This window comes from Aquarana catesbeiana, linkage group LG01, assembly GCF_042186555.1.
Source record: "Aquarana catesbeiana isolate 2022-GZ linkage group LG01, ASM4218655v1, whole genome shotgun sequence".
Taxonomy (NCBI): domain Eukaryota; kingdom Metazoa; phylum Chordata; class Amphibia; order Anura; family Ranidae; genus Aquarana; species Aquarana catesbeiana.
The window spans coordinates 861,661,405-861,687,185 of NC_133324.1; the positions used below are offsets into that span (position 1 = coordinate 861,661,405).

At 46.1% G+C, this 25,781-nt stretch overlaps 1 protein-coding gene across 4 annotated transcripts in view; it reads right to left on the reverse strand.

The window, feature by feature from the left end:
• LOC141116857 (cytosolic beta-glucosidase-like) overlaps positions 1 to 25,781 on the reverse strand; it is a 220,508-nt gene that overhangs the window by 55,399 nt on the left and 139,328 nt on the right. For all 4 annotated transcript variants that reach the window (XM_073609341.1, XM_073609348.1, XM_073609356.1 and 1 more), the window contains exon 5: positions 14,705 to 14,828. In XM_073609341.1, coding sequence (XP_073465442.1) covers positions 14,705 to 14,828 — 124 coding nt within the window. The remainder of the gene's footprint in view (positions 1 to 14,704; positions 14,829 to 25,781) is intronic.

Below are 25,781 nucleotides of genomic sequence, written 5' to 3' on the forward strand. Positions count from 1 at the left end.
TCAGAATAACAAAAGGTAGGAATCTGCAACAAACTTTGGTAAAATCCTTGCAATGTACATAGATCACCCAGAGGGGAATGTATTATTCTCAACAAAGTGGAGTTACGCTTTAAATCTATTAAGGAAAGGAATATAGTTACTTTGAAAGAGATCAACAACAGAGGGCTATTATAATCCCAAAATATTTTAACCCCTTATTTTTCCAATTGGAAACAGTGATCTAAGGGTCCTGCATTCTGAGGTAGATTCTGTAACATTTTACATTTCTGATTTATCCAGATTAATCTTCAGGTTAGACATCTCACCATATCTTTTTAATTCCCCAGAATAACTGGCAAAGTTCATCTTGTGCATAAAATAATATATAGTCTGCAAAAGAAGTCCATTTATGCTCCCTATCTGCCATTCTTTTTCCTGAATATCTAGGTTGAAACGAATTGTTGCCCGGAGATATTACAGAGACAGGTCCACTTTGATCATGTAGTTCTCCAATAGAGACAGGGTCATATTCCTGTTCTTCTCACTATCACAAAGTAATTGAAGTCCGTTTCTTGTTGTCCTCTGCTAAATCACTATTTAACCTAAAAAAATTGACTTTTAGCTCCATTTGTCAGCCACCTGGGGAGGTGTCAGCTAGACTGCAGAATGAAGCTGTTACTATCTACAGGTTTTGGTATGACCTAATAATGATTTTATCTACAGAAATGGTTGGGTCAAGGAAATTCATGGAAAATGTACTGTACAATACTGTAGGTAGGTGTGAGTGGTAAATTAAAGCAATAAACTGAAGAGTCCCTCCTTCCCTTTTTTCTTATGGTACATGAAGTTTGCTCCATATTATGCTTCAATTACAGTAGGACTATCATTAATATCACTATCCTTGGATCCAATTATTGTGAACTCTATACCCGGGACATCTGTATTACCAGACCTATTGACACTGTGAAATTGTACTAATATTTTCCTGGAGTTTCTTTGGATTTTTGTTCTGATTTTTAACTTCTGTTTTTCGACTTATGCCGCATACACACGATCGGAATTTCCGTCAGAAAAAACTTGGATGGTTTTTCCGACGGAATTCCGCTCAAGCTTGCCTTGCATACACACGGTCACACAAAGTTCTCTGAACTTTCCTCCGTCAAGAACGCGGTGAAGTACACTATGACGAGGCCGTGAAAATTAAGTTCAACGCTTCCGAGCATGCATCAAATTGTTTCCGAGCATGCGTGATTTTTTGCGCGTCCGAATTGCATACAGACGAATGCATTTTCGGATAGGAACTTTTCCCGACCGAAAAATAGAGAACATGCTCTCAATCTTTTGCTGGCTGGAATTCTGCCAGCAAAAGACCGACGGAGCATACACACGGTCGCATTTTCCGACAAAAAACTCTCATCGGAGTTTTGCTGGCGGCATTTCCGATCGTGTGTACGCGGCATTAGTCTATTTCTCTTTTTTATCATTTGCATTTTTCATTTTTGATTTTGTTGAATTAGGTTTGATTTTTATTCCCTGGTTAACTTTTTTATGCGGTCCTAGTTTCTTTTAATATGTGTGTTGTATTTTCCTAGAATGTGCTTTTATTAAAGTGGTTCTAAATGCAGGAGGTTTTTTTTTTTTTATCTTAATGCATAGTTATTAAGGTAGTTATACTGCATCAGCAAATTTTGGGCATCAGTTTACAAAAAGGATATCGAGGAACTGAAGAAAGTGCAGAGAAGGGCAACCAAACTGATAAGAGACATGGAGGAGCTCAGCTATGAGGAAAGATTAGAGGAACTGAATTTATTCTGTCTTGAGAAAAGGAGATTAAGGGGGATATGAACAACATATATAAAATACATAAGTGGTCCATATAGTGAACTTGGTGTTGAGTTATTTACTTTACGATCATCACAGAGGACAAGGGGGCACTCTTTACGTCTAAAGGAAAAGAGATTTAATTTCCAAATACTTAAAGGTTTCTTCACAGTAAGAGCTGTGAAAATGTGGTATAGACTCCCTCAATATAACCGGATACTAACATTTTTAGGTAAAGTTGATCCAGGGAATACCTGATTGCCTCTTGAATGATTAGGAAGGAATTTTTTCCTCCGCTGGAGCAAATTGGATCATGCTTTGCTGGGTTTCTTTTTGCCTTCCTCTGGATCAACTGTGGGTATAGGATTGTGTATATAAGATTGAATTTTCCCCCCTTTTATTGAACTAAACTAGACTATGTAACCATGGGCTTGATTTACTAAAGGCAAATCCACAATGCAATTACAAGTGCACTTGGAAGTGCAGTCACTGTAGATCGCTGTAGATCTGAGGGTAAGCCCTGAAATGAGGGGAAGCTCTGCTGAGTTTATCGTCCAATCATGTGCAAGCAAAAATGCTGTTTTTTATTTTCCTTGCATATCCCCCTCAGATCTACAGCGACTGCACATCCAAGTGCATTTGTAGTGCAAAGTGGATTTGCCTTTGGTAAATAACCACCTATGTCTCTCCCAGGCAAACATTTCAAAGCAGACTGGGGTTTAAGATGTGCTGTTCAAGCTATATTGAAGAAGCACAAAGAATCAGGCAATGTTAAGGACCGCAGACACAGTGGTCAGCCAAGGAAACCTATTGCAGCAGATAAAAGTTGCATCATGCTCACTTCCCTTCAGCATCAGAAGATGGCCAGCAGTGCCATCAGCACAAAACTGGAGGAAACCAGTAGGACCCAGGTACACCATCTACTATCCAGAATAGTCTGGTCGGAAGTGATCTTCATTGAATAATTACGGCCAAAAAGCCATACCTCCAACATGGAAACAAGTCTAAGCGAATCAACTATGCACAAAAACAAAGGAACTGGAGAGCAGAAAAATGGAAGCAGGTGCTCTGGACTGATGAGTCAAAATGTGAAATATTTGGCTGTAGCAGGAGGTAGCTTGTTCTCCAAAGGACTGGAATGATATGATATTATGATATGATATTATCATAATGGTATGATATTGAGTGTCTGCAGACAACAGTGCAGCATGGTGGGGGTTCCTTGCAAGTTTGGGCCTGCATTTCTGCAAATGGATTTGAAGATTTGGTCAGAATCAGTGGTGTTCACAATGCTTAGATATACAGGCAAATACTTATCCATCATGCCATACCATTAGGGAGGCGTGTGATTGGCCTCAGATTGATTCTGCTGCAGGACAACGACCCCAAACATACAGCCAATGTCATTAAGAACTATCTGCAGCATAAAGAAGAACAAGGAGCCCTGGAAGTGATGGTTTGGCCCCCACAGAGGCCTGTTCTCAACATAATCAAATCTGTCTGGGATTACATGAAGAGGCAGAAGGATTTGAGGCAGCCTACATCCAAAGAAAATCTGTGGTTATTTGGAACAACCTACCTGCTGAGTTCCTTCAAAGACTGTGGTGCAAGTGTACTTAGAAGAATTGACGATGTTTTGAAGAAAAAGGGTGATCACACACTTTCTCTTTTGTTCATTTTTTGTTAATTGATAAAAATAAACTATTAGCACTTCTATTTCTGAAAGTATTCTTAATTTACAGCATTTTTTCTCACACCTGTCTAAAACTTCTGCACAGTCGTGTATAATATATATATATATATATATATATACACACACACACACACAGTATCTCATAAAAGTGGGTACGCCACTCACATTTTTGTAAATATTTTATTATATCTTTTCATGTGACAACACTGAAGAAATGACACTTTGCTACAATGTAAAGTAGTGAGTGTACAGCTTGTATAACAGTGTAAATTTGCTGTCCCCTCAACACTGCCTTAACCCTCTTTGGCATGGAGTTCACCAGAGCTTCACAGGTTGCCACTGGAATCCTCTTCCACTCCTCCATGACAATATCACGGAGCTGGTGGATGTTAGAGACCTTGCGCTCCTCCACTTTCTGTTTGAGGATGACCCACAGATGTGCAATAGGGTTTAGGTCTGGAGACATGCTTGGCCAGTCCATCACCTTTTACCCTCAGCTTCTTTAGCAAGGCAGTGGTCGTCTTGGAGGTGTGTTTGGGGTCATTATCATGATGGAATACTGCCCTGCAGCCCAGTCTCTGAAGGGAGGGGATCATGTTCTGCTTCAGTATGTCACAGTACATGTTGGCATTCATGGTTCCTTCAATAAACTGTAGCTCCCCAGTGGCAGCAGCAATAATGCAGCCCCAGACTATGACACTCCCACCACCATGCTTGACTGTAGGCAAGACACACTTGTCTTTGTACTCCTCCCCTGGTTGCCGTGACTCACTCTTGACACCATCTGAACCAAATAAGTTTATCTTGGTCTCATCAGACCACAGGACATAGTTCCAGTAATCCATGTCCTTAGTCTGCTTGTCTTCAGCAAACTGTTTGCGGGCTTTCTTGTGCATCATCTTTAGAAGAGGCTTCCTTCTGGGACGACCTATTTGATGCAGTGTGTGGAGTATGGTCTGAGCACTGACAGGCTGACCCCCCACCCCTTCAACCTCTGCAGCAATGTTGGCAGCACTCATACGTCTATTTCCCAAACACAACCTCTGGATATGATGCTGAGCACGTGCACTCAACTTCTTTGGTCGACCATAGCAAGGCCTGTTCTGAGTGGAACTTGTCCTGTTAAACTGCTGTATGGTCTTGGCCACTGTGCTGCAGCTCAGTTTCAGGGCCTTGGCAATCTTCTTATAGCCTAGGCCATCTTTATGTAGAGCATCAATTCTTTTTTTCAGATCCTCAGAGAGTTTTTTGCCATGAGGTGCCATGTTGAACTTCCAGTGACCAGTATGAGAGTGAGAGCGATAACACAAAATTTAACACACCTGCTCCCCATTCACATCTGACACCTTTTAACATGAATGAGTCACATGACACCGGGGAGGGAAAATGGCTAATTGGGCCCAATTCGGACATTTTCACTTAGGGGTGTACTCACCTTTGTTGCCAGCGGTTTAGACATTAATGGCTGTGTGTTGAGTTATTTTGAGGGGACGGCAAATTTACACTGTTATACAAGCTGTACACTCACTACTTCACATTGTAGCAAAGTGCCATTTCTTCAGTGTTGTCACATGAAAAGATATAATAAAATATTCACAAAAATGTGAGGGATGTACTTACTTTTGTGAGATACTATATATCTATAGATTTTTTTTTTTTTGGTAATGTGGTACCCCACCAGGGTATGGACACGGGATTTTCAACCAGGCAGGTTGAGAGGCTCCAGGGGATTTGCTTATTTGGGAGGAAACTGGCTTTTCAGTTTCCTCATTGCTTAGGAAAGTTCACTTTGGGACCTGGAGCCCGGGGATTTCTTAGAGATCTGGGTGGGATGAGACCCCTAGCCCTGGGTCCTGATTTTGCAATCCTCCAGCACACTGACTGGTAAGGTGTGTGCTGGGCCATTTTATAGACACTCGACCATGGTTCTGAGCTCCACCCTCCCGAGGAGTCCAGGCTTGCAAGGGAGAAGCCAGAGAGTGCAGGTCTGAAAGCCAGAGACCCAAGCCTGAGGTCGCTGACAGGAGTCAGTAGGGCTCCGTGTGGGAGTCTGAACAGTGGTGCTGTTGCTAAATAGAGCCAGGTAACTTGGAATTCTTGTTTGCAATCTTTCATGTGTAAGCCAGGAGGCTGAATATCCTTCTTTTATTTGGCGCTGATGGTGAAACCCCGTGAGGGAAAACCCTTTGATTTCATTTCTGGAACTTTGCTTGATCTTCTTTAATTAAAGTGGGCCAACAAGCCCTGAAAAATGAACTATTTTGTGTGGACTGTTTTCGATAGCGGGCACTACACTTGAGCTAAACAACCCCCAACAACTTTTATATATATATATATATATATATATATATATATATATATATAAAAGTTGTTGGGGGTTGTTTAGCTCAAGTGTAGTGCCCGCTATCGAAAACAGTCCACACAAAATAGTTCATTTTTCAGGGCTTGTTGGCCCACTTTAATTAAAGAAGATCAAGCAAAGTTCCAGAAATGAAATCAAAGGGTTTTCCCTCACGGGGTTTCACCATCAGCGTACACATGAAAGATTGCAAACAAGAATTCCAAGTTACCTGGCTCTATTTAGCAACAGCACCACTGTTCAGACTCCCACACGGAGCCCTACTGACTCCTGTCAGCGACCTCAGGCTTGGGTCTCTGGCTTTCAGACCTGCACTCTCTGGCTTCTCCCTTGCAAGCCTGGACTCCTCGGGAGGGTGGAGCTCAGAACCATGGTCGAGTGTCTATAAAATGGCCCAGCACACACCTTACCAGTCAGTGTGCTGGAGGATCGCAAAATCAGGACCCAGGGCTAGGGGTCTCATCCCACCCAGATCTCTAAGAAATCCCCGGGCTCCAGGTCCCAAAGTGAACTTTCCTAAGCAATGAGGAAACTGAAAAGCCAGTTTCCTCCCAAATAAGCAAATCCCCTGGAGCCTCTCAACCTGCCTGGTTGAAAATCCCGTGTCCATACCCTGGTGGGGTACCACATTACCAAAAAAAAAAAAATCTATAGATATATAGTATCTCACAAAAGTAAGTACATCCCTCACATTTTTGTGAATATTTTATTATATCTTTTCATGTGACAACACTGAAGAAATAACACTTTGCTACAATGTAAAGTAGTGAGTGTTCAGCTTGTATGACACTGTAAATTTGCTCTTCCCTCAAAATAACTCAACACACAGCCATGAATGTCTATACTGCTGGCAACAAAAGTGAGCACACCCCTAAGTGAAAATGTCCAAATTGGGCCCAATTAGCCATTTTTCCTCCCCGATGTCATGTGACTCCTTAGTGTTACAAGGTCTCAGGTGTGAATGGGGAGCAGGTGTGTTAAAGTTGGTGTTATCGCTCTCACTCTCTCATACTGGTCACTGGAAGTTCAACATGGCACCTCATGGCAAAGAACTCTCTGAGGATCTGAAAAAAGAATAGTTGCTCTACATAAAAATGGCCTAGACTATAAGAAGATTGCCAAGATCTTGAAACTGAGCTGCAGCACAGAGGCCAAGATCATACAGCGTTTTAACAGGACAGGTTCCACTCAGAACAGGCCTTGCCATGATCGACAAAAGAAGTTGAGTGCACGTGCTCAGCGTCATATCTAGAGGTTGTCTTTGGGAAATAGATGTATGAGTACTGCCAGCATTGCTGCAGAGGTTGAAGGGGTAGGGGGCCAGCCTGTCAGTGCTCAAACCATATGCCGCATACTGCATCAAATTGGTCTGCATGGCTGTCGTCCCAGAAGGAAGCCTCTTCTAAAGATGCTGCACAAGAAAGTCCTCAAACAGTTTGCTGAAGACAAGCGGACTAAGGACATGGATTACTGGAACCATGTCCTGTGGTCTGATGAGACCAAGATAAACTTATTTGGTTCAGATGGTGTCAAGCATGTGTGGTGGCAACCAGGTGAAGAGTACAGAGACAAGTGTGTCTTGCCTACAGTCAAGCATGGTGGTGGGAGTGTCATGGTCTGGGGCTGCATGAGTGCTGCCGGCACTGGGGAGCTACAGTTCATTGAAGGAACCATGAATGCCAGCATGTACTGTGACTTACTGAAGGAGTGCATGATCCCCTCCCTTCGGTGACTGGACCACAGGGCAGTATTCCAACATGATAAGGACCCCAAACACACCTCCAAGACGACCACTGCCTTGCTAAAGAAGCTGAGGGTAAAGGTGATGGACTGGCCAAGCATGTCTCCAGACCTAAACCCTATTGAGCATCTGTGGGGAATCCTCAAACGGAAGGTGGAGGAGCACAAGGTCTCTAACATCCACTAGCTCCGTGATGTCATCATGGAGGAGTGGAAGAGGACTCCAGTGGCAGCCTGTGAAGCTCTGGTGAACTCCATGCCGAAGAGGGTTAAGGCAGTGCTGGAAAATAATGGTGGGCACACAAAATATTGACACTTTGGGTCCAATTTGGACATTTTCACTTAGGGGTGTACTCACTTTTGTTGCCAGCGGTTTAGACATTAATGGCTGTGTGTTGAGTTATTTTGAGGGGACAGCAAATTTACACTGTTATACTAGCTGTACACTTACTGCTTTACATTGTAGCAAAGTGTTATTTCTTCAGTGTTGTCACATGAAAAGATAAGATAATAAAATATTTACAAAAATGTGAGGGGTGCACTCACTTTTATATGATAATTATATATATATATATATATATATATATATATATATATATATATATATATATATATATATACACATATACATATACACACACACACACATACATATACACACACACACACATATAGTATATATATATACACATATATATACACACACAGTGGGGACGGAAAGTATTCAGACCCCCTTAAATTTTCACTCTTTGTGATATTGCAGCCACTTAAGTTCATTTTTTTTCTCATTAATGTACACACAGCACCCCATAATGACAGAAAAACACAGAATTGTTGACATTTTTGCAGATTTATCCAGGTGTGAAAAACTTGTTGTATCTTTCCCAAAAAGACTCATGGCTGTATTAGATCAAAAGGGTGCTTCTACTAAATACTGAGCAAAGGGTCTGAATACTTAGGACTAGGGATGCACCGAAATTTCGTCCGCCGAAACATATCGGCCGAAAATGGCCTTTTCGGCAATTTGCTGAAAGAAAAAAAATGGCCGATAATGGAGCCGTAAAGGGGGGAGGGGCCTGGGCAGGTGCTCCGCCCCCGCCCCTGGTGCCACCTATCACGGGGGGCTTCCTATAGCGTAGGGAACCCTGGCTGGCTGCAATGGGGGACACTGGCTGGCTGCAATGGGGAACCCTGGCTGGCTGCAATTGGGGACATTGGCTGCAATGGGGGACACTGGCTGGCTGCAATGGGGACACTGGCTGCAATGGGGGACACTGGCTGGCTGCAATGGGGAACCTTGGCTGGCTGCAATGGGGAACCTTGGCTGGCTGCAATGGGGAACCTTGGCTGGCTGCAATGGGGAACCTTGGCTGGCTGCAATGGGGAACCTTGGCTGCAATGGGGGACACTGGCTGGCTGCAATGGGGAACCTTGGCTGGCTGCAATGGGGAACCTTGGCTGGCTGCAATGGGGAACCTTGGCTGGCTGCAATGGGGAACCCTGGTTGGCTGCAATGGGGGACACTGGCTGCAATAGGGAACCCTGGCTGGCTGCAATGGGGGACACTGGCTGCAATGGGAAACCCTGGCTGCAATGGGGGACACTGGCTGGCTGCAATGGGGAACCCTGGTTGGCTGCAATGGGGGACACTGGCTGGCTGCAATGGGGGACACTGGCTGGCTGCAATGGGGGACACTGGCTGGCTGCAATGGGGGACACTGGCTGGCTGCAATGGGGGACACTAGCTGGCTGCAATGGGGAACCCTGGCTGGCTGCAATGGGGAACCCTGACTGGCTGCAGTGGGGGACCCTGGCTTGCTGCAATGGGGGACACTGGCTGCAATGGGGGACACTGGCTGTAATGGGGACACTAGCTGCAATGGGGAACCCTGGCTGGCTGCAGTGGGGGACACTGGCTGCAATGGGGGACACTGGCTGGCTGCAATGGGGACACTGGCTGGCTGCAATGGAGAACCCTGGCTGGCTGCAATGGGAAAACCTGGCTGGCTGCAATGGGAAAACCTGGCTGGCTGCAATGGGAAAACCTGGCTGGCTGCAATGGGAAAACCTGGCTGGCTGCAATGGGGGACACTGGCTGCAATGGGGAACCCTGGCTGGCTGCAATTGGGGACACTGGCTGCAATGGGGGACACTGGCGGGCTGCAATGGGGACACTGGCTGGCTGCAATGGGGACACTGGCTGGCTGCAATGGGGACACTGGCTGGCTGCAATGGGGAACCCTGGCTGCGTGCAATGGGGAACCCTGGCTGCGTGCAATGGGGAACCCTGGCTGCGTGCAATGGGGGACACTGGCTGCGTGCAATGGAGGACACTGGCTGCGTGCAATGGAGGACACTGGCTGCGTGCAATGGAGGACACTGGCTGCGTGCAATGGAGGACACTGGCTGCGTGCAATGGAGGACACTGGCTGCGTGCAATGAGGGACACTGGCTGGCTGCAATGGGGAACCCTGGCTTGCTGCAGTTGGGGACACTGGCTGCAATGGGGGACACTGGCTGGCTGCAATGGGGACACTGGCTGGCTGCAATGGGGAATCCTGGCTGGCTGCAATGGGGGACACTGGCTGCAATGGGGAACCCTGGTTGTCTGCAATGGGGGACACTGGCTGCAATGGGAAACCCTGGCTGCAATGGGGGACACTGGCTGCAATGGGGGACACTGGCTGGCTGCAATGGGGAACCCTGGCTGGCTGCAATGGGGAACCCTGGCTGGCTGCAATGGGGGACATTGGCTGCAATGGGGGACACTGGCTGGCTGCAATGGGGGACACTGGCTGGCTGCAATGGGGGACACTGGCTGCGATGGGGAACCCAGGCTGGCTGCAGTGGGGGACACTGGCTGCAATGGGGGACACTGGCTGGCTGCAATGGGGACACTGGCTGGCTGCAATGGGGAACCTTGGCTGGCTGCAATGGGGAACCTTGGCTGGCTGCAATGGGGGACACTGGCTGCAATAGGGAACCCTGGCTGGCTGCAATGGGGGACACTGGCTGCAATGGGAAACCCTGGCTGCAATGGGGGACACTGGCTGCAATGGGGGACACTGGCTGCAATGGGGGACACTGGCTGGCTGCAATGGGGAACCTTGGCTGGCTGCAATGGGGGACACTGGCTGCAATGGGGGACACTGGCTGCAATAGGGAACCCTGGCTGGCTGCAATGGGGGACACTGGCTGCAATGGGAAACCCTGGCTGCAATGGGGGACACTGGCTGCAATGGGGGACACTGGCTGGCTGCAATGGGGGACACTGGCTGCAATGGGGGACACTGTCTGCAATGGGGGACACTGGCTGTCTGCAATGGGGGACACTGGCTGTCTGCAATGGGGGACCCTGGCTGTCTGCAATGGGGGACCCTGGCTGTCTGCAATGGGGGACCCTGGCTGTCTGTAATGGGGGACCCTGGCTGTCTGCAATGGGGGACCCTGGCTGGCTGCAATGGGGGACACTGGCTGCAATGGGGGACACTGGCTGCAATGGGGGACACTGGCTGCAATGGGGGACACTGGCTGGCTGTAATGGGGACACTGGCTGCAATGGGGAACCCTGACTGGCTGCAGTGGGGGACCCTGGCTTGCTGCAATGGGGGACACTGGCTGCAATGGGGAACACTGGCTGCAATGGGGAACACTGGCTGTAATGGGGACACTAGCTGCAATGGGGAACCCTGGCTGGCTGCAGTGGGGGACACTGGCTGCAATGGGGGACACTGGCTGGCTGCAATGGGGACACTGGCTGGCTGCAATGGAGAACCCTGGCTGGCTGCAATGGGGAACCCTGGCTGGCTGCAATGGGAAACCCTGGCTGTCTGCAATGGGGGACCCTGGTTGGCTGCAATGGGGGACACTGGCTGCAATAGGGAACCCTGGCTGGCTGCAATGGGGGACACTGGCTGCAATGGGGACACTGGCAAGCTGCAATGGGGACACTGGCTGGCTGCAATGGGGACACTGGCTGGCTGCAATGGGGACACTGGCTGGCTGCAATGGGGAACCCTGGCTGCGTGCAATGGGGAACCCTGGCTGCGTGCAATGGGGAACCCAGGCTGCGTGCAATGGGGAACCCTGGCTGCGTGCAATGGGGAACCCTGGCTGCGTGCAATGGGGAACCCTGGCTGCGTGCAATGGGGAACCCTGGCTGCGTGCAATGAGGGACACTGGCTGTGTGCAATGAGGGACACTGGCTGGCTGCAATGGGGGACAATGGCTGGCTGCAATGGGGGACAATGGCTGGCTGCAATGGGGGACAATGGCTGGCTGCAATGGGGGACACTGGCTGGCTGCAATGGGGGACACTGGCTGGCTGCAATGGGGGACACTGGCTGGCTGCACCTGACGGGCACTGGTGAGGCTGCATTGATCTCTTGTATCATGTCTGCAATCTGACCATCTCCTGTACCATGTCCCCAGTCTCTGACCATCTCCTGTACCATGGTTCCAGTCTCTGACCATCTCCTGTACCATGTCTCCAGTCTCTGACCATCTCCTGTACCATGTTCCCAGTCTCTGACCATCTCCTGTACCATGTCCCCAGTCTCTGACCATCTCCTGTTCCATGTCCCCAGTCTCTGACCATCTACTGTATAAAAATATTTTTAAAAACAGTCACTTTCGGTATCGGTGCTGTTTCGGTATTGGTTTCGGTTTTCGGGATCAAGGAAGATTTATTTTCGGTATCGGTTTTGGCACCAAAAAACCCATTCGGTGCACCCCTACTTAGGACCACGTGATATTTCAATTTTTCTTTTTTAATAAACCTGCAAAAATGTCAACAATTCTGTGTTTTTCTGTCAATATGGGGTGCTGTGGGTACATTAATGAGGGAAAAAAATGACCTTAAATGATTTTAGCAAATGGCTGCAATATAACAAAGAGTGAAAAATTTAAGGGGGTCTGAATACACATATATATATATATATATATATATATATATATATATATATATATATATATACGCACATACACATTTGGAGATAGTATATTAATTTTAACTGAGAAGATTTGCTTTTCTGGCTATAAGATTCTCAAATAGTAAACGCATTTTAAGTAATATTATTTCATCTATGTAATTTAATTACAATAACCAGTTCCCCATGTTCTGCAAGAGAGAGTTTTCTTTGCCAACTAAATGTACAATTTCTTAAAACCAAAAAAAAAACAAAAAAACTAGATTACCAACCAAAATAGCACTCGCTATAAACTTAAACTCAGCATAACACCTGACCCTTAATTTTAAGATAACATTTTTTTTTAAATAACAAACATGTTATACTTACCTGCTCTGTGCAATGTGATGCATATCTTAGTGCATAGAATGCAAAAAGGTAAAAAAAAATTAAAAAAAAAAAAAATAAAGAGACACTTTAAACTAACCCAACCCCTTAATCCATTGCTATATCTAAAATCTTATGCCGTATACACACAAGCGAAAAGTCTGACAGAAAAAGTCCGACGGGAGCTTTTCATCATATATTCTGATCATGTGTATGCCCCATCAGACTTTTTTACGTGGAAAATTCTGACGGACCTAGAAAGAGAACATGTTCTAAATTTTTCCGACGGAACCAATTCCTATCGGGAAAGCTGCTCGTCTGTATGCTGTTCCGACATACCAAAAACAATGCATGCTCCGAAGCAAGTACGGGACGGAAGCTATTGGCTACTGGCTATTGAACTTCCGTTAACTAGACCCGTCGTACGTGTTGTATGTCACCGCGTTCTGGACGGTCGGAATTTGGTGTGACTGTGTGTATGCAAGACAGCTTGAGCGGAATTCCGTCGGAACTCCGTCGGAAAAACCTTCAGAGTTTATTCCGATGGGAAAACCAGTCGTGTGTACAGGGCATTACCCTTTATTCAACTACTGAAACTCAATCTATCCTCTACAGAGAGGAGATAAGGGCGCTCTGGTGGAGGTGGGTAGCTGGTCAGAGGGATGATAGTGATGAGGTGGCACTTCTGGCAGCACTTTGGTTAGAGCAGAAGCAACTCTGAAGAGATAAAAAAGGAAAAGAAAGGCACCTCTAAGTGCAGTATGCAAAATTTAGAGCCATCCAGCAGCTGTAAAGAGGTCTGACGAAGGAGCCGCACATGCTCCGAAACGCGTTACCGCCCCCTTCTCTACACTGACACCATCAGCCTTGTGTGTCACGCAGTGAATACAGGCTTCCCTGCTGCCTCCTCTTTCCAACACGCATGAGAACGGTTTACAGCTGCTGGACGGCTCTACACTGCTCTCTACCACCATGCTGAGGATGGACACATGCCACAGATGAGAACTCCTGGTTTTATCATGTCTTTTAACACTCAACAATCTTGTAAGAGCTTTTAACCCTTTGTGCACTTTTTTAAATTTTGCATACTGCACTTAGAGGCGCCTTTCTTTTCCTTTTTTATATCCTCTACACTTAACCTAATCCAACCCAACCCTTATACCTAACAACTAAATGTAACCTTTAACTTAACCCCAAAATCTAGGACAACTTTATTTTTAGTTGTCCTTCAAAAGGCAACTCCATGATTTATTCACCATTCTGCCTGAAGAGGCCAGTATTGGACAAAGTTGGAGACAGTTGCGAATATTGTTTTATATGGGGGGCACAGAAAAATCAATTAGACAGAGGTCTAATTTAACATTCCCAACTGCTCTCAGTGAAGCTTAGGTATGTACAGTATGTGGTCAGAAATGAGCAGGGCCACACAGTGGAGATCTTAGGAGTGGGGATAAAGGGAAGTATTTCACTTCCTGGGGGATAGGGGATGTTTTTAAGGAGCAACTACACAAAAATAAAACCAACTTTAACCTTACCCAACCCCAAAATCACTGGGCTTAATGCTAATCCTTAAAATGTAATGGTGGCCGAGCTTTGGATATTAAAATATTTACATATTCTTATAAGGCATTAAATGAGATTTTGAACACCACTTCTCCAAAATCTGTAGCTGCAGGCACTGTGGATCAACGTATCCAAAAAATTCACAGCAAACACACTGAAATGATCCAACTCATTCTCGCAGCAGCTTATCTCATCCTGATCTCACTGTGAAAACAAAGATTGTGTAATAAAGCAATACTAAAGAAGCCATATTACCTTTTAGAACTTCCATCAGTGTTTCCTGATAATATCCCCATCTATGGACATCCTGGAGAGCAGGAGGATCTGACTGAGCAAATCCATTTTCAGTGATGAAAATTTCCAGGTTTCCGAAAGAGTTCTAGGAGGAGAGACATTACCATGAGTAACTAGATGATAACATTTTGTAACAAAGGTAGGTCATTCATTAACAAAACTAAAATGTTTTTGTGTAGACAGAATAAAAAGCATAGAGTAAAACGTTGTGTGTATGTGTTTGGTGCCAACTCTTCTGGAATTGTCAATTACAATAAAGAGTGCTAAGGATTAATGTAGATCATAGCGACACACAAAACAAAACTAGCATGAAAATCTAAGAACTACTTATTCCTTCTTTTTTAAGACATGTGGGTGGTGCTCACTGCCCATTTGGGGACCCGGACAAAACACTCACTAGTGCTCCCAGAGATGAGTCTAAGGCTGTCATTTAACACAAGGCTGGCACTCCAATTTAAAAGGGATGCTTCTTCATAAAAACATGACTAAGTCCTTGTAATCTGTGGCACAATTCTGTAACTCATTACACTCTGTACACTATGGATAACAGTTCCTCAATACACTTCATAACTCTTCTCTCTGTATTGTGCAGCATTTCTGAGCCGGTACGACTGAGCTTGTACCGGATTCCACCAGCCCAGAAAATCATCACCTCATCCCAGTGACATTGATCAGTATATTACACATGAATACTAAATAGCTCAACTTTGTATATAACCGTGCTTATCCTTCCCTGGAGGCCTCACTCCATCTTCCATGATTTTTAGGCTGGGTCCCTAGGATACCCTGTGCCACAAATTGGACCTAGCATTGGACACTAGAGAAGGAGTCTAAGCACACCAGCTCCATCACCTATGCCATGTCACCACCGCTTTCCGAACGGCTGGCTGCTTATGCACTGTATGCATTGTAGCCTCCTTCTAATATCTTCACTGCATGTTAGACATATGTACTGCATCTTCTCTATCTCGTCTTCCCAAGTGAACCCCATTCTGAGATATGCCATACATGCACCCCTTTAAGATTATCTTGAAGTGACTTCAGACCAGGCCAAGGTATATATAAACTGAATTCTTTACTGCAGTTATTTATGTATAACAAATGAACATCCAACAAAGAGGTTTTCAAAACACATTCCTGTAAAAGATATTATGCTGTAAGTGCTCCTTAGGTATTCATAGGTGAGAGAGCCCTTTTGAGTCATTAAGCAATGTCCATATAAGTTCATATCCCTTGAACCTTGACTGGGTTGCTGCAAGGGGTAGTTAAGCATGAAGTTATAGGTTACATTTCCAATGACCTCCTTGTTCCTTGATTGTTCCGTGATTGGGGTAACCTGGAACCAGCCATCTTACTGGCTGTGATGTCCCCAAGAGGTGGTTCCCTCCCTTTTTATGGGTTTTCCCCAACAGAGGGCGATACCTCCCCAAAAATCCTGGGAAAACCTGCCAGCAGTGTTTACCCTTACCTCTAGGGAGTACCACCTCAGCAGGGCAACACGACTAAACAGTATAATACACTCAGAATACACTACATAAATGTAACCTACATGTATTAACTTGAAAACAATGCAACAGTTTAACAAAACATAAAACAAGTTACATCCGCCTGCTTACAAAAATTTCCTGTTCAGTTTAGTCCTGAGACTAAAACAGCAGGGCCTTTATTTTTTACCAAAAAAAAAAAAAAAAAGATTCTGGCTTAGAAGTAAATTGTCAGCTTCTAGGTTTAAACAGCAACACATTTTATGAAAAAAAAAAAATGTACATATGAATAGTCAGCTCCTGGGATGACAACAGTAAGGTCATTTGTAAAAACGGGTCTACATTTATTATCTACAAATTGAGTTGTTTAGTACATCACGCTTAGAAATAAACTGTCAGCTTCTGGGGCATCCAATAAAAAAGGTGACCTATTCTATCTAACAAAAAAAAAAAAAGTTGAGTTGCCCACTCTCTTAAAACCTTTCTCCATCTCACTGATGACCTTGGCTACACAATTATATGTATAGCAATGATGGCACATATGTTTAAGTTAAAATAAAATATTTCATATTGAAATAACTGTTATCCATAGAGGGCAATCATTTTGGATCTGATAGACTTAAAGTAAATAAACTGCATCTGAGCACCACAAACCCAAAACTTTATTTAATTCATTTTTATTATTCAAACCAAACTCACTCATCCATCCATGTCTCCATGCTTTATTGTGCTGGGAAATCACTTTAAAAAACACTGCCTAGTATTTTGGCCATCTTGAATAAGGGGGGGCAGATGATTCATGTAGCATTTACTTCCTCGAATCTATTTGCCCCTAGCTCAGGCATACATGCAGGAGGGCGTGCTTAGCTAAGCAAACTCCTTCTCCCCTCTTGAAGACTCTTCATTTACCTATTCTTGGAAACCAGGACGTAGCTGAAGAAATGTAAAAAAAAGTTTAAAGGAGAAGTAGGGCTAAAGCTGCTCATTGGCTGTTTACCAGGCACAAACTTACTTTTTCTTGTACAATTTTTGATAAGTGGATCATGCTACTTGTGCACCCAGTATGCCTACTGCTCTGGTTACCTTGCCACCCCAAGGCTTCTGCCACTTGCAACGCCAAACTCTGAATAATATCTTAGTATGCCTAGTACTATCTTTTAGCTCACACCATTTATCGCCCCTTAGACTGCTTCTGGCCATATTCCTACTGCCGCTGTTTGGAGCATGCCAAAGTTGCCACCCCAAACATTCATGGGAATATACAGTATTTTTCTTCCAAAAATGTTAATATGTAAGGGCCTCCAGGCCTGCTAGGAACTGCTGCTGGTTTTACTAATTTTCCTAGACAGGGTCCCAATTTTTTCTATAATTTGGCTCCATTATCTCATTAGGCAGGAATGCCACAAGCTTCCCAAAAAACATTTTGTACAATTTTGCAGCATTTACTGCTCTGTAAGGGCTCATTTACACTTGCTTTGGCTTCAACAACACACATTAAATTGCCTACTGCTTCAACATGCTTTTATGATGTGTTTGTGATGCTTCAGTGGTGCTTCGATGAAGCTTTGGTGATGCTTCGGTGAAGCTTTAGTGATGCTTCGGTGAAGCTCTTTTGAAGCTTTGTTGAAGCTTGACAGATGCCCTGTGTGTGTGGATATCTCATACCTGCAGTTTCTCCAAAACAAAGCTAAGCTAAAGCTGAATTAAAGCCTCTCAAAAGCTGCAGGTGCTTCAAGCAAGCTTCACAATAGGGTTCTATGGAGGCTTTGAAGACGATTTGAAGCCCCACTAAATCTCATGGGGTATAATTTTTGAAGTGAAGCCTAAGCAAACCAAACGCAAGGTGTAAACAGGACTGTAAGCTAACCATTTTATTTAGGCCACTTTCACACTGGGGCGGCGAGAGCATCAGAGGTAAAGTGCCCTTATTTTTAGCAGCGTTTTACCGTAGTTTTAGCTGCGCTTTTCGGTCGCTAGTGGGTCACTCTTAACCCCCGCTAGCGGCCAATGGAGTTAATACTACCCGTGTAGCGCCACTGCCAAAGCGCTCTGCAGGCACTTCAGCAGCGCTGCCCATTCATTTCAATGGGCAGGGCGGTGGAGGAGCGGTGTATACACCACTCCTGGGCAGTGGAGGAGCGGTGTATACACCGCTCCTCCACCGCCCCAAAGATGCTGCTTGCAGGACTTTTTCTAGCGTCCTGCAAGCACACCGCCCCAGTGTGAAAGCACTCGGGCTCTCATAACAGAGTGATAGGAGAGGCGCTTTACAAGCACTTTGCAGGTGCTATTTTTCGCGGTAAAACGCCTATAAAGCGCCTCAGCGTGAAAGTGCCCTTGGTGACAGGGGCTTTGACTGGCATTCAGAGAGCTTTAACAAAGCGTGTCCAAAGCCTTGGTTTGAAGTAAGTGTAAACTAGCCCTAATACACACATTTTGGAGCCTGATTCTTAAGAGATCTGAGGGCAGTCAGACATACAGGGATTATCTGGCTGCCATGAGGCACCTACTTTTGGTCACTGAGGGCTCAATTCACTAAAGAACATGTCACGAGATAATTCAATGACGTGACACATTTTCTCCAATTATCTTACGAGATGTTGAAAATGTCAATTCACTATCACCTCATGAGTTACAGTATTTACCTCACAAACAAAAGCAAGAGGTAAATCACTCCTAAAATGGTGTTAATGTCAATTCACTAAGGAAATAAATACATAAAAGCATGAGTTAAATAATTAGTGGTCCAGGCATGAGGTATTTAAGGAATGTAAAAATAGAATAGCCAATTTTGAGAAATCTCTACCTTTTTATTTATTTATTTATTCTTTATTTGATTTTTTTAAAATAGAACATATCTTTTTACAAAATCCACAACATCGTTACATTACATCTTTCAAGGTTACAAGACATTTTCCATAATTTCCACTCAGTACTTCAATCCATTGGATCATTCTTGGTCCTATGCCCATGGCTTCCAGCGTTTTTATCATAAGTCCCCAGTCTACCCTGTCGAATGCTTTTTCAGCATCAATCGACAAGAATAGCCCTGGGGACTTACTGATTTTAATGGCCTGAAGGAGGAGCAACGTTCTCACTCCGTTGTCCCTCCCTTCCCTCCCTGGGATAAAACCGACCTGGTCCGTCATCCACACCTTCATCCTGGATGCCAAAACTTTTGCATAAAGCTTGGCGTCCGCATTCAAAAGGGCTATCGGCCTATAATTTGAACATAACGTACCATCCTTCCCTTCTTTCAAGATAACCATTATTGATGCCGTGAGGGACTCTTTCCCCATTCCGTAATTAACTCCCAACCCATTCATTTACTGACATAACCTCGGGACTAAAATCTCTTTATGTTTTCTAAGATAGTAGGTCGTGAACCCATCTGGTCCCGGACTTTTACCCAGGGCTGAGTCATATTTAACAAAGCTTTATTTGTCCCCTGTACCCGGGATGTACTGTCTACAGCGGGGTCCATACAGAAAGTCAAATCTCCCACCAATATCACATCCCCTGTCTTAAAAACCATTAATCTTCCCAAGGTATGTTTTTAATACTTGATGGGGTTCTTATTGGGGCAATAGATGTTAGCAAATGTATAAGTCCTTTCCCCCAGTCTACCCTTCAGGAAAATATATCGGCCCTCAGGATCTATCATCCTATCTTAGAGTATGAATCTCATCATTTTTGCAAACCCAATTGCCACCCCCTTGGCCCTCTTAGTAGGTGAATCCCTGTAGCACCAAATCGGAAAATCTCTAGAGAAAAGTTTAACGTTTGTTTCCTGAGAAATATGGGTCTCCTGTAAAAACACCACCTCGGCTTTATACTGCCTGAGTTCCTCCAGAATTTTATATTTCTTTGTTGGAGAGTTCACCCCTCTGACATTATATGTCAGGGGTACTGAATTAAAATCCACGGGGGTCCGGTCAGTAAAATTTTCTTCCAGCAGAGGTCCGAGTGTCATATTGGTGATGACTCGTCACGTCATGATTGTTTTCTATTATAGATCTCTGCACAAGTGTGAAGAAGCCCTTACATCAGTGCCCTCAGTACCCCCTTCACAGCACATCTCTCCCTTTTACATCACAGTCCCCCATCAGAGACCGACCCATCAGAGACCCGCCAACCCATTACAGACCGTCCCATCACAGTGTGTCCCTTTAAAGATGCCCTCCATCACAGATCCCTCCCACCCCAATTACAGACCCATCCACCCCCATCACAGTTCCCCCCGTCACAGATTCTCTCCAGCACAGACCCTCCTCCATCACAGATCCCCCTCCCGCTTTACAGACCCCACTTCATCACAGATCCCCCCATTACAGACCCCACTCCATCACAGACCCCCCCATTACAGACCCCACTCCATCACAGATCCCCCCATTACAGACCCCACTCCATCACAGATCCCCCCATTACAGACCCCACTCCATCACAAATCCCCCCCATTACAGACCCCACTCCATCACAGATCCCCCCCACATTACAGACCCTTCTCCATCACAGATCCCCCTCCCCCTTTACAGACCCCACTCCATCACAGATCCCCCCATTACAGACCCCACTCCATCACAGATCCCCCCCATTACAGACCCCAGTCCATCACAGATCCCCCCCCTTACAGACCCCACTCCATCACAGATCCCCCCCCTTATAGACCCCACTCCATCACAGATCCCCCCCATTACAGACCCCACTTCATCACAGATCCCACTCCATCACAGATCCCCCCATTACAGACCGCCCAGACCCCACTCCATCACAGTCCTCCCTCGATATTACAGAGTCAGACTGTCCCTTTCATCAACACAGCATTCCCCACTCCTCCCCCTCCCCACACTGCCCTACCTTAGTCACACGAGCCAGGAAGCACGCATGGCAGATCCAGACAAAGGGCGAGACTTTTCAAGTTAAAGGCGGGTGATTGGTTGCTTGGGACCACCCCACCGTCTAGCAATCAATCACCTGCTTTATAACTTGAAAAGTCCCGCCCTTTGTCCGGACCTGCAGCGCTTCCAGGCTTGTGTGAATAAGGTAGGGCAGCGTGTGCAGGGGGAGGAAGGGGGGAGTGATGCGATGACGTAAAGGAGAGACCTGCCGCGCCTCCCATGTAAATCAAGGATGTGAGCGGCAGCGGCAGACGGGCGAGTCGGCAGAAGGGAGAGAACACTCAGCCAACCATCTGGCGAGACTGCGGGCCGCATAGGGCTGCTACTGGGTCTGGATCCGGCCCGCCATTTAGTGATGCCTGTTATATGTCAATAAATTTACTTCAGTCATCTAAATTTACCTAGTTTCTTCCTCTTACAGGTTGGTGGCCAACAGTCCCTATTTTCGGGTTCCTGTTCTCCACCAATCTTTCCCAACTTCCCTCCCCCCCAACATCTCTCACCTGCCTTGAGGGATCTATGTATCCTACTAGGGATGAGCTTCGTGTTCGAGTCGAACCCATGTTCGACTCGAACATCGGCTGTTCGCCCGTTCGCCGAATTGCGAACGATATGGGCCGTTCGCGCCAAATTCGTGTGGCGCGTCACGGCCCATAATTCACTGCGGCATGGCAGTGCATTGCTTGCTGATGATTGGCCAAGCATGCACTATGACCCGCATGCTTGGCCAATCACAGCGCCGCCTGAACAGAGAGCCATAATTGGCCAAAGCCAAGGAGGCTTTGGCCAATTATGGCTCAGGGGATTTAGTACACGCCCCACACTATATAAGGCCGCCTGCACGGCGGCCCTGTGTAGTGTGTGTTCCGGCGTTCATTGAGAGAGAGAGAGAGACAGACAGTGTCATTTGATTTGAGTTAGATAGATTAGGCAGAACAGTCAGTCAGTTAGCTGCACTTACAGTGTATTGTGTATATATATGCATCCCAGGTGTTGCATATATATATATATACACTGTATTCAGTTTAGCTAGATCCGTTCCTGTTATCTTCTAGACTATTTACATTTAGTGCAGTGCGTCCTGCTCACAGTGTTCAGCTAGATCCGTTCCTGTTATCTTCCTACTGACAGGCAGGCTTGTCTGGTTACAGTATATAAAGCTACCTGAAGAAAATTACTGGTGTTCTATTTGATCCTATTAGTACCACGGTCAGGCAGCTAGACTATTTACATTTAGTACAGTGCGTCCTGCTCACAGTGTTCAGCTAGATCCGTTCCTGTTATCTTCCTACTGACAGGCAGGCTTGTCTGGTTACAGTATATAAAGCTACCTGAAGAAAATTACTGGTGTTCTATTTGATCCTATTAGTACCACGGTCAGGCAGCTAGACTATTTACATTTAGTACAGTGCGTCCTGCTCACAGTGTTCAGCTAGATCCGTTCCTGTTATCTTCCTACTGACAGGCAGGCTTGTCTGGTTACAGTATATAAAGCTACCTGAAGAAAATTACTGGTGTTCTATTTGATCCTATTAGTACCACGGTCAGGCAGCTAGACTATTTACATTTAGTACAGTGCGTCCTGCTCACAGTGTTCAGCTAGATCCGTTCCTGTTATCTTCCTACTGACAGGCAGGCTTGTCTGGTTACAGTATATAAAGCTACCTGAAGAAAATTACTGGTGTTCTATTTGATCCTATTAGTACCACGGTCAGGCAGCTAGACTATTTACATTTAGTACAGTGCGTCCTGCTCACAGTGTTCAGCTAGATCCGTTCCTGTTATCTTCCTACTGACAGGCAGGCTTGTCTGGTTACAGTATATAAAGCTACCTGAAGAAAATTACTGGTGTTCTATTTGATCCTATTAGTACCACGGTCAGGCAGCTAGACTATTTACATTTAGTAAAGTGCGTCCTGCTCACAGTGTTCAGCTAGATCCGTTCCTGTTATCTTCCTACTGACAGGCAGGCTTGTCTGGTTACAGTATATAAAGCTACCTGAAGAAAATTACTGGTGTTCTATTTGATCCTATTAGTACCACGGTCAGGCAGCTAGACTATTTACATTTAGTACAGTGCGTCCTGCTCACAGTGTTCAGCTAGATCCGTTCCTGTTATCTTCCTACTGACAGGCAGGCTTGTCTGGTTACAGTATATAAAGCTACCTGAAAAAATTACTGGTGTTCTATTTGATCCTATTAGTACCACGGTCAGGCAGCTAGACTATTTACATTTAGTACAGTGCGTCCTGCTCACAGTGTTCAGCTAGATCCGTTCCTGTTATCTTCCTACTGACAGGCAGGCTTGTCTGGTTACAGTATATAAAGCTACCTGAAAAAATTACTGGTGTTCTATTTGATCCTATTAGTACCACGGTCAGGCAGCTAGACTATTTACATTTAGTACAGTGCGTCCTGCTCACAGTGTTCAGCTAGATCCGTTCCTGTTATCTTCCTACTGACAGGCAGGCTTGTCTGGTTACAGTATATAAAGCTACCTGAAGAAAATTACTGGTGTTCTATTTGATCCTATTAGTACCATGGTCAGGCAGCTAGACTATTTACATTTAGTACAGTGCGTCCTGCTCACAGTGTTCAGCTAGATCCGTTCCTGTTATCTTCCTACTGACAGGCAGGCTTGTTTGGTTACAGTATATAAAAGCTACCTGAAGAAAATTACTGGTGTTCTATTTGATCCTATTAGTACCACGGTCAGGCAGCTAGACTATTTACATTTAGTACAGTGCGTCCTGCTCACAGTGTTCAGCTAGATCCGTTCCTGTTATCTTCCTACTGACAGGCAGGCTTGTCTGGTTACAGTATATAAAGCTACCTGAAGAAAATTACTGGTGTTCTATCCCAGCTTAGTGCAGCTACAGGCCATTAGTATGTCTGGAAGGCCAAGAAGGAGAGGCAGACAGTCACAAGCCAATAAGAGAGGGCAAGCAGGCTCTCGTTGTCTAGTGCTGGTCGTGGAGACGGTGCATCCTCATCAGCACGTGGCCATGGGACACGCTGGGCCTTTTTTTCGGCAGCTGGCCGTGTTGAGCCGCAACATGTGGAAGACTTGGTCGAGTGGATGACCAAGCCGTCCTCATCCTCCTCATCCTCTCTCACCCATGCCCAGGGTGCTTTGTCTGGCAAAGCAGCGGCCTCTTCCCTCAGCTCAATGTCATCAGTGACTCCTTCCCTAGCTCCACCATGTCCTAATGAGGATTCCCTCGAACTGTTTGACCACAGTGTTGGGTACATGCTCCAGGAGGATGCCCAGCGTTTGGAAGGCTCTGATGATGATACTGAGCTCGATGAAGGCAGTAACATGAGCACGGACAGAGGGGGTGCCCAAGAAGGACAGCAATCTGGCAGTCATGCTCCCCCTGCTGCAGCATACTGCCAGGTTTGCTCCAGTGATGAGGAGGGAGGGGATGATGAGGTCACTGACTCAACGTGGGTGCCTGATAGGAGAGAGGAGGAGGAGGAGGAGGAGGAGGCGGCACATCACCAACGAGGCAGGATGCCCTCCAGGGGCCAGCCTAAGGGCAGCACATTGACTGCATCACACCCCAAAGCTCCACATGTGCAGGGCGCTGCAGTCTCTGCGCGTTATTCAAAAAGTTCTTTGGTGTGGGCCTTTTTTGAGACGAGTGCATCAGATCGCACCGCTGCTATTTGCAACATATGTCTCAAGCGTATCTCACGTGGTCAAAACATCTCCCGCTTGGGTACCACATGCTTGACCAGACATATGTTGACCTGCCATGCAGTTCGTTGGCAAGCGTATCTAAAAGACCCACACCAAAGAACAAAGAGGATCTCTCCTTGCTCCTCATCAGCTGAGATTTCCAACCCCACTAGACCTCCAGTCCTCTCTGAGACCTGCAGTGAGAGGAATGAAGGTGTAGAATTAGGTGTGTCACAGCCAAGTACTTGTGGGCAATCTGCTTTTGGTACACCGACGTCAGATTGTACCAGGCAAATTTCCCTGCCCCAGCTGCTGCACCGCCGAAAGAAGTTTGCTCCCAGCCATCCACATGCCCAGCGGTTGAATGCTAGCTTGGCAAAATTGCTAGCACTTCAACTGCTGCCTTTTCAGTTGGTAGACTCTGCCCCCTTCCGTGAGTTTGTGGAATGTGCGGTTCCTCAGTGGCAGGTACCCAAACGCCACTTTTTCTCACGGAAGGCGATTCCGGCTCTCTACCGGCATGTGGAAGGCAATGTCCATGCCTCGCTGGACAGGGCGGTCAGCGGTAAGGTGCATATTACCGCTGACTCATGGTCCAGCAGGCATGGACAGGGACGTTACCTAAGTTTCACGGCACATTGGGTGACTCTGCTGCCAGCTGGGAAGGATGCAGGACAAGGTGCAGTAGTGTTGGAGGTTGTTCCGCCACCACGCCTCCAAAATGCTGATTGTGACACACCTCTCTCCTCCACCCCCTCCTCTTCTTCTTCCTCCATGGCCTCTTCCTCGGAACCAGCGGTGCTCCGTAGTCGTTCAAGGGGCTACGCAAGTACGCAGGCCAAAAGATGCCATGCGGTGCTTGAGCTGGTGTGCTTGGGGGACAGGAGCCACACTGGGGCAGAGGTTCTGTCAGCTCTGCAGGGGCAGGTTCAGAGGTGGTTGACGCCACGCCAACTTAAGGCAGGAATGGTGGT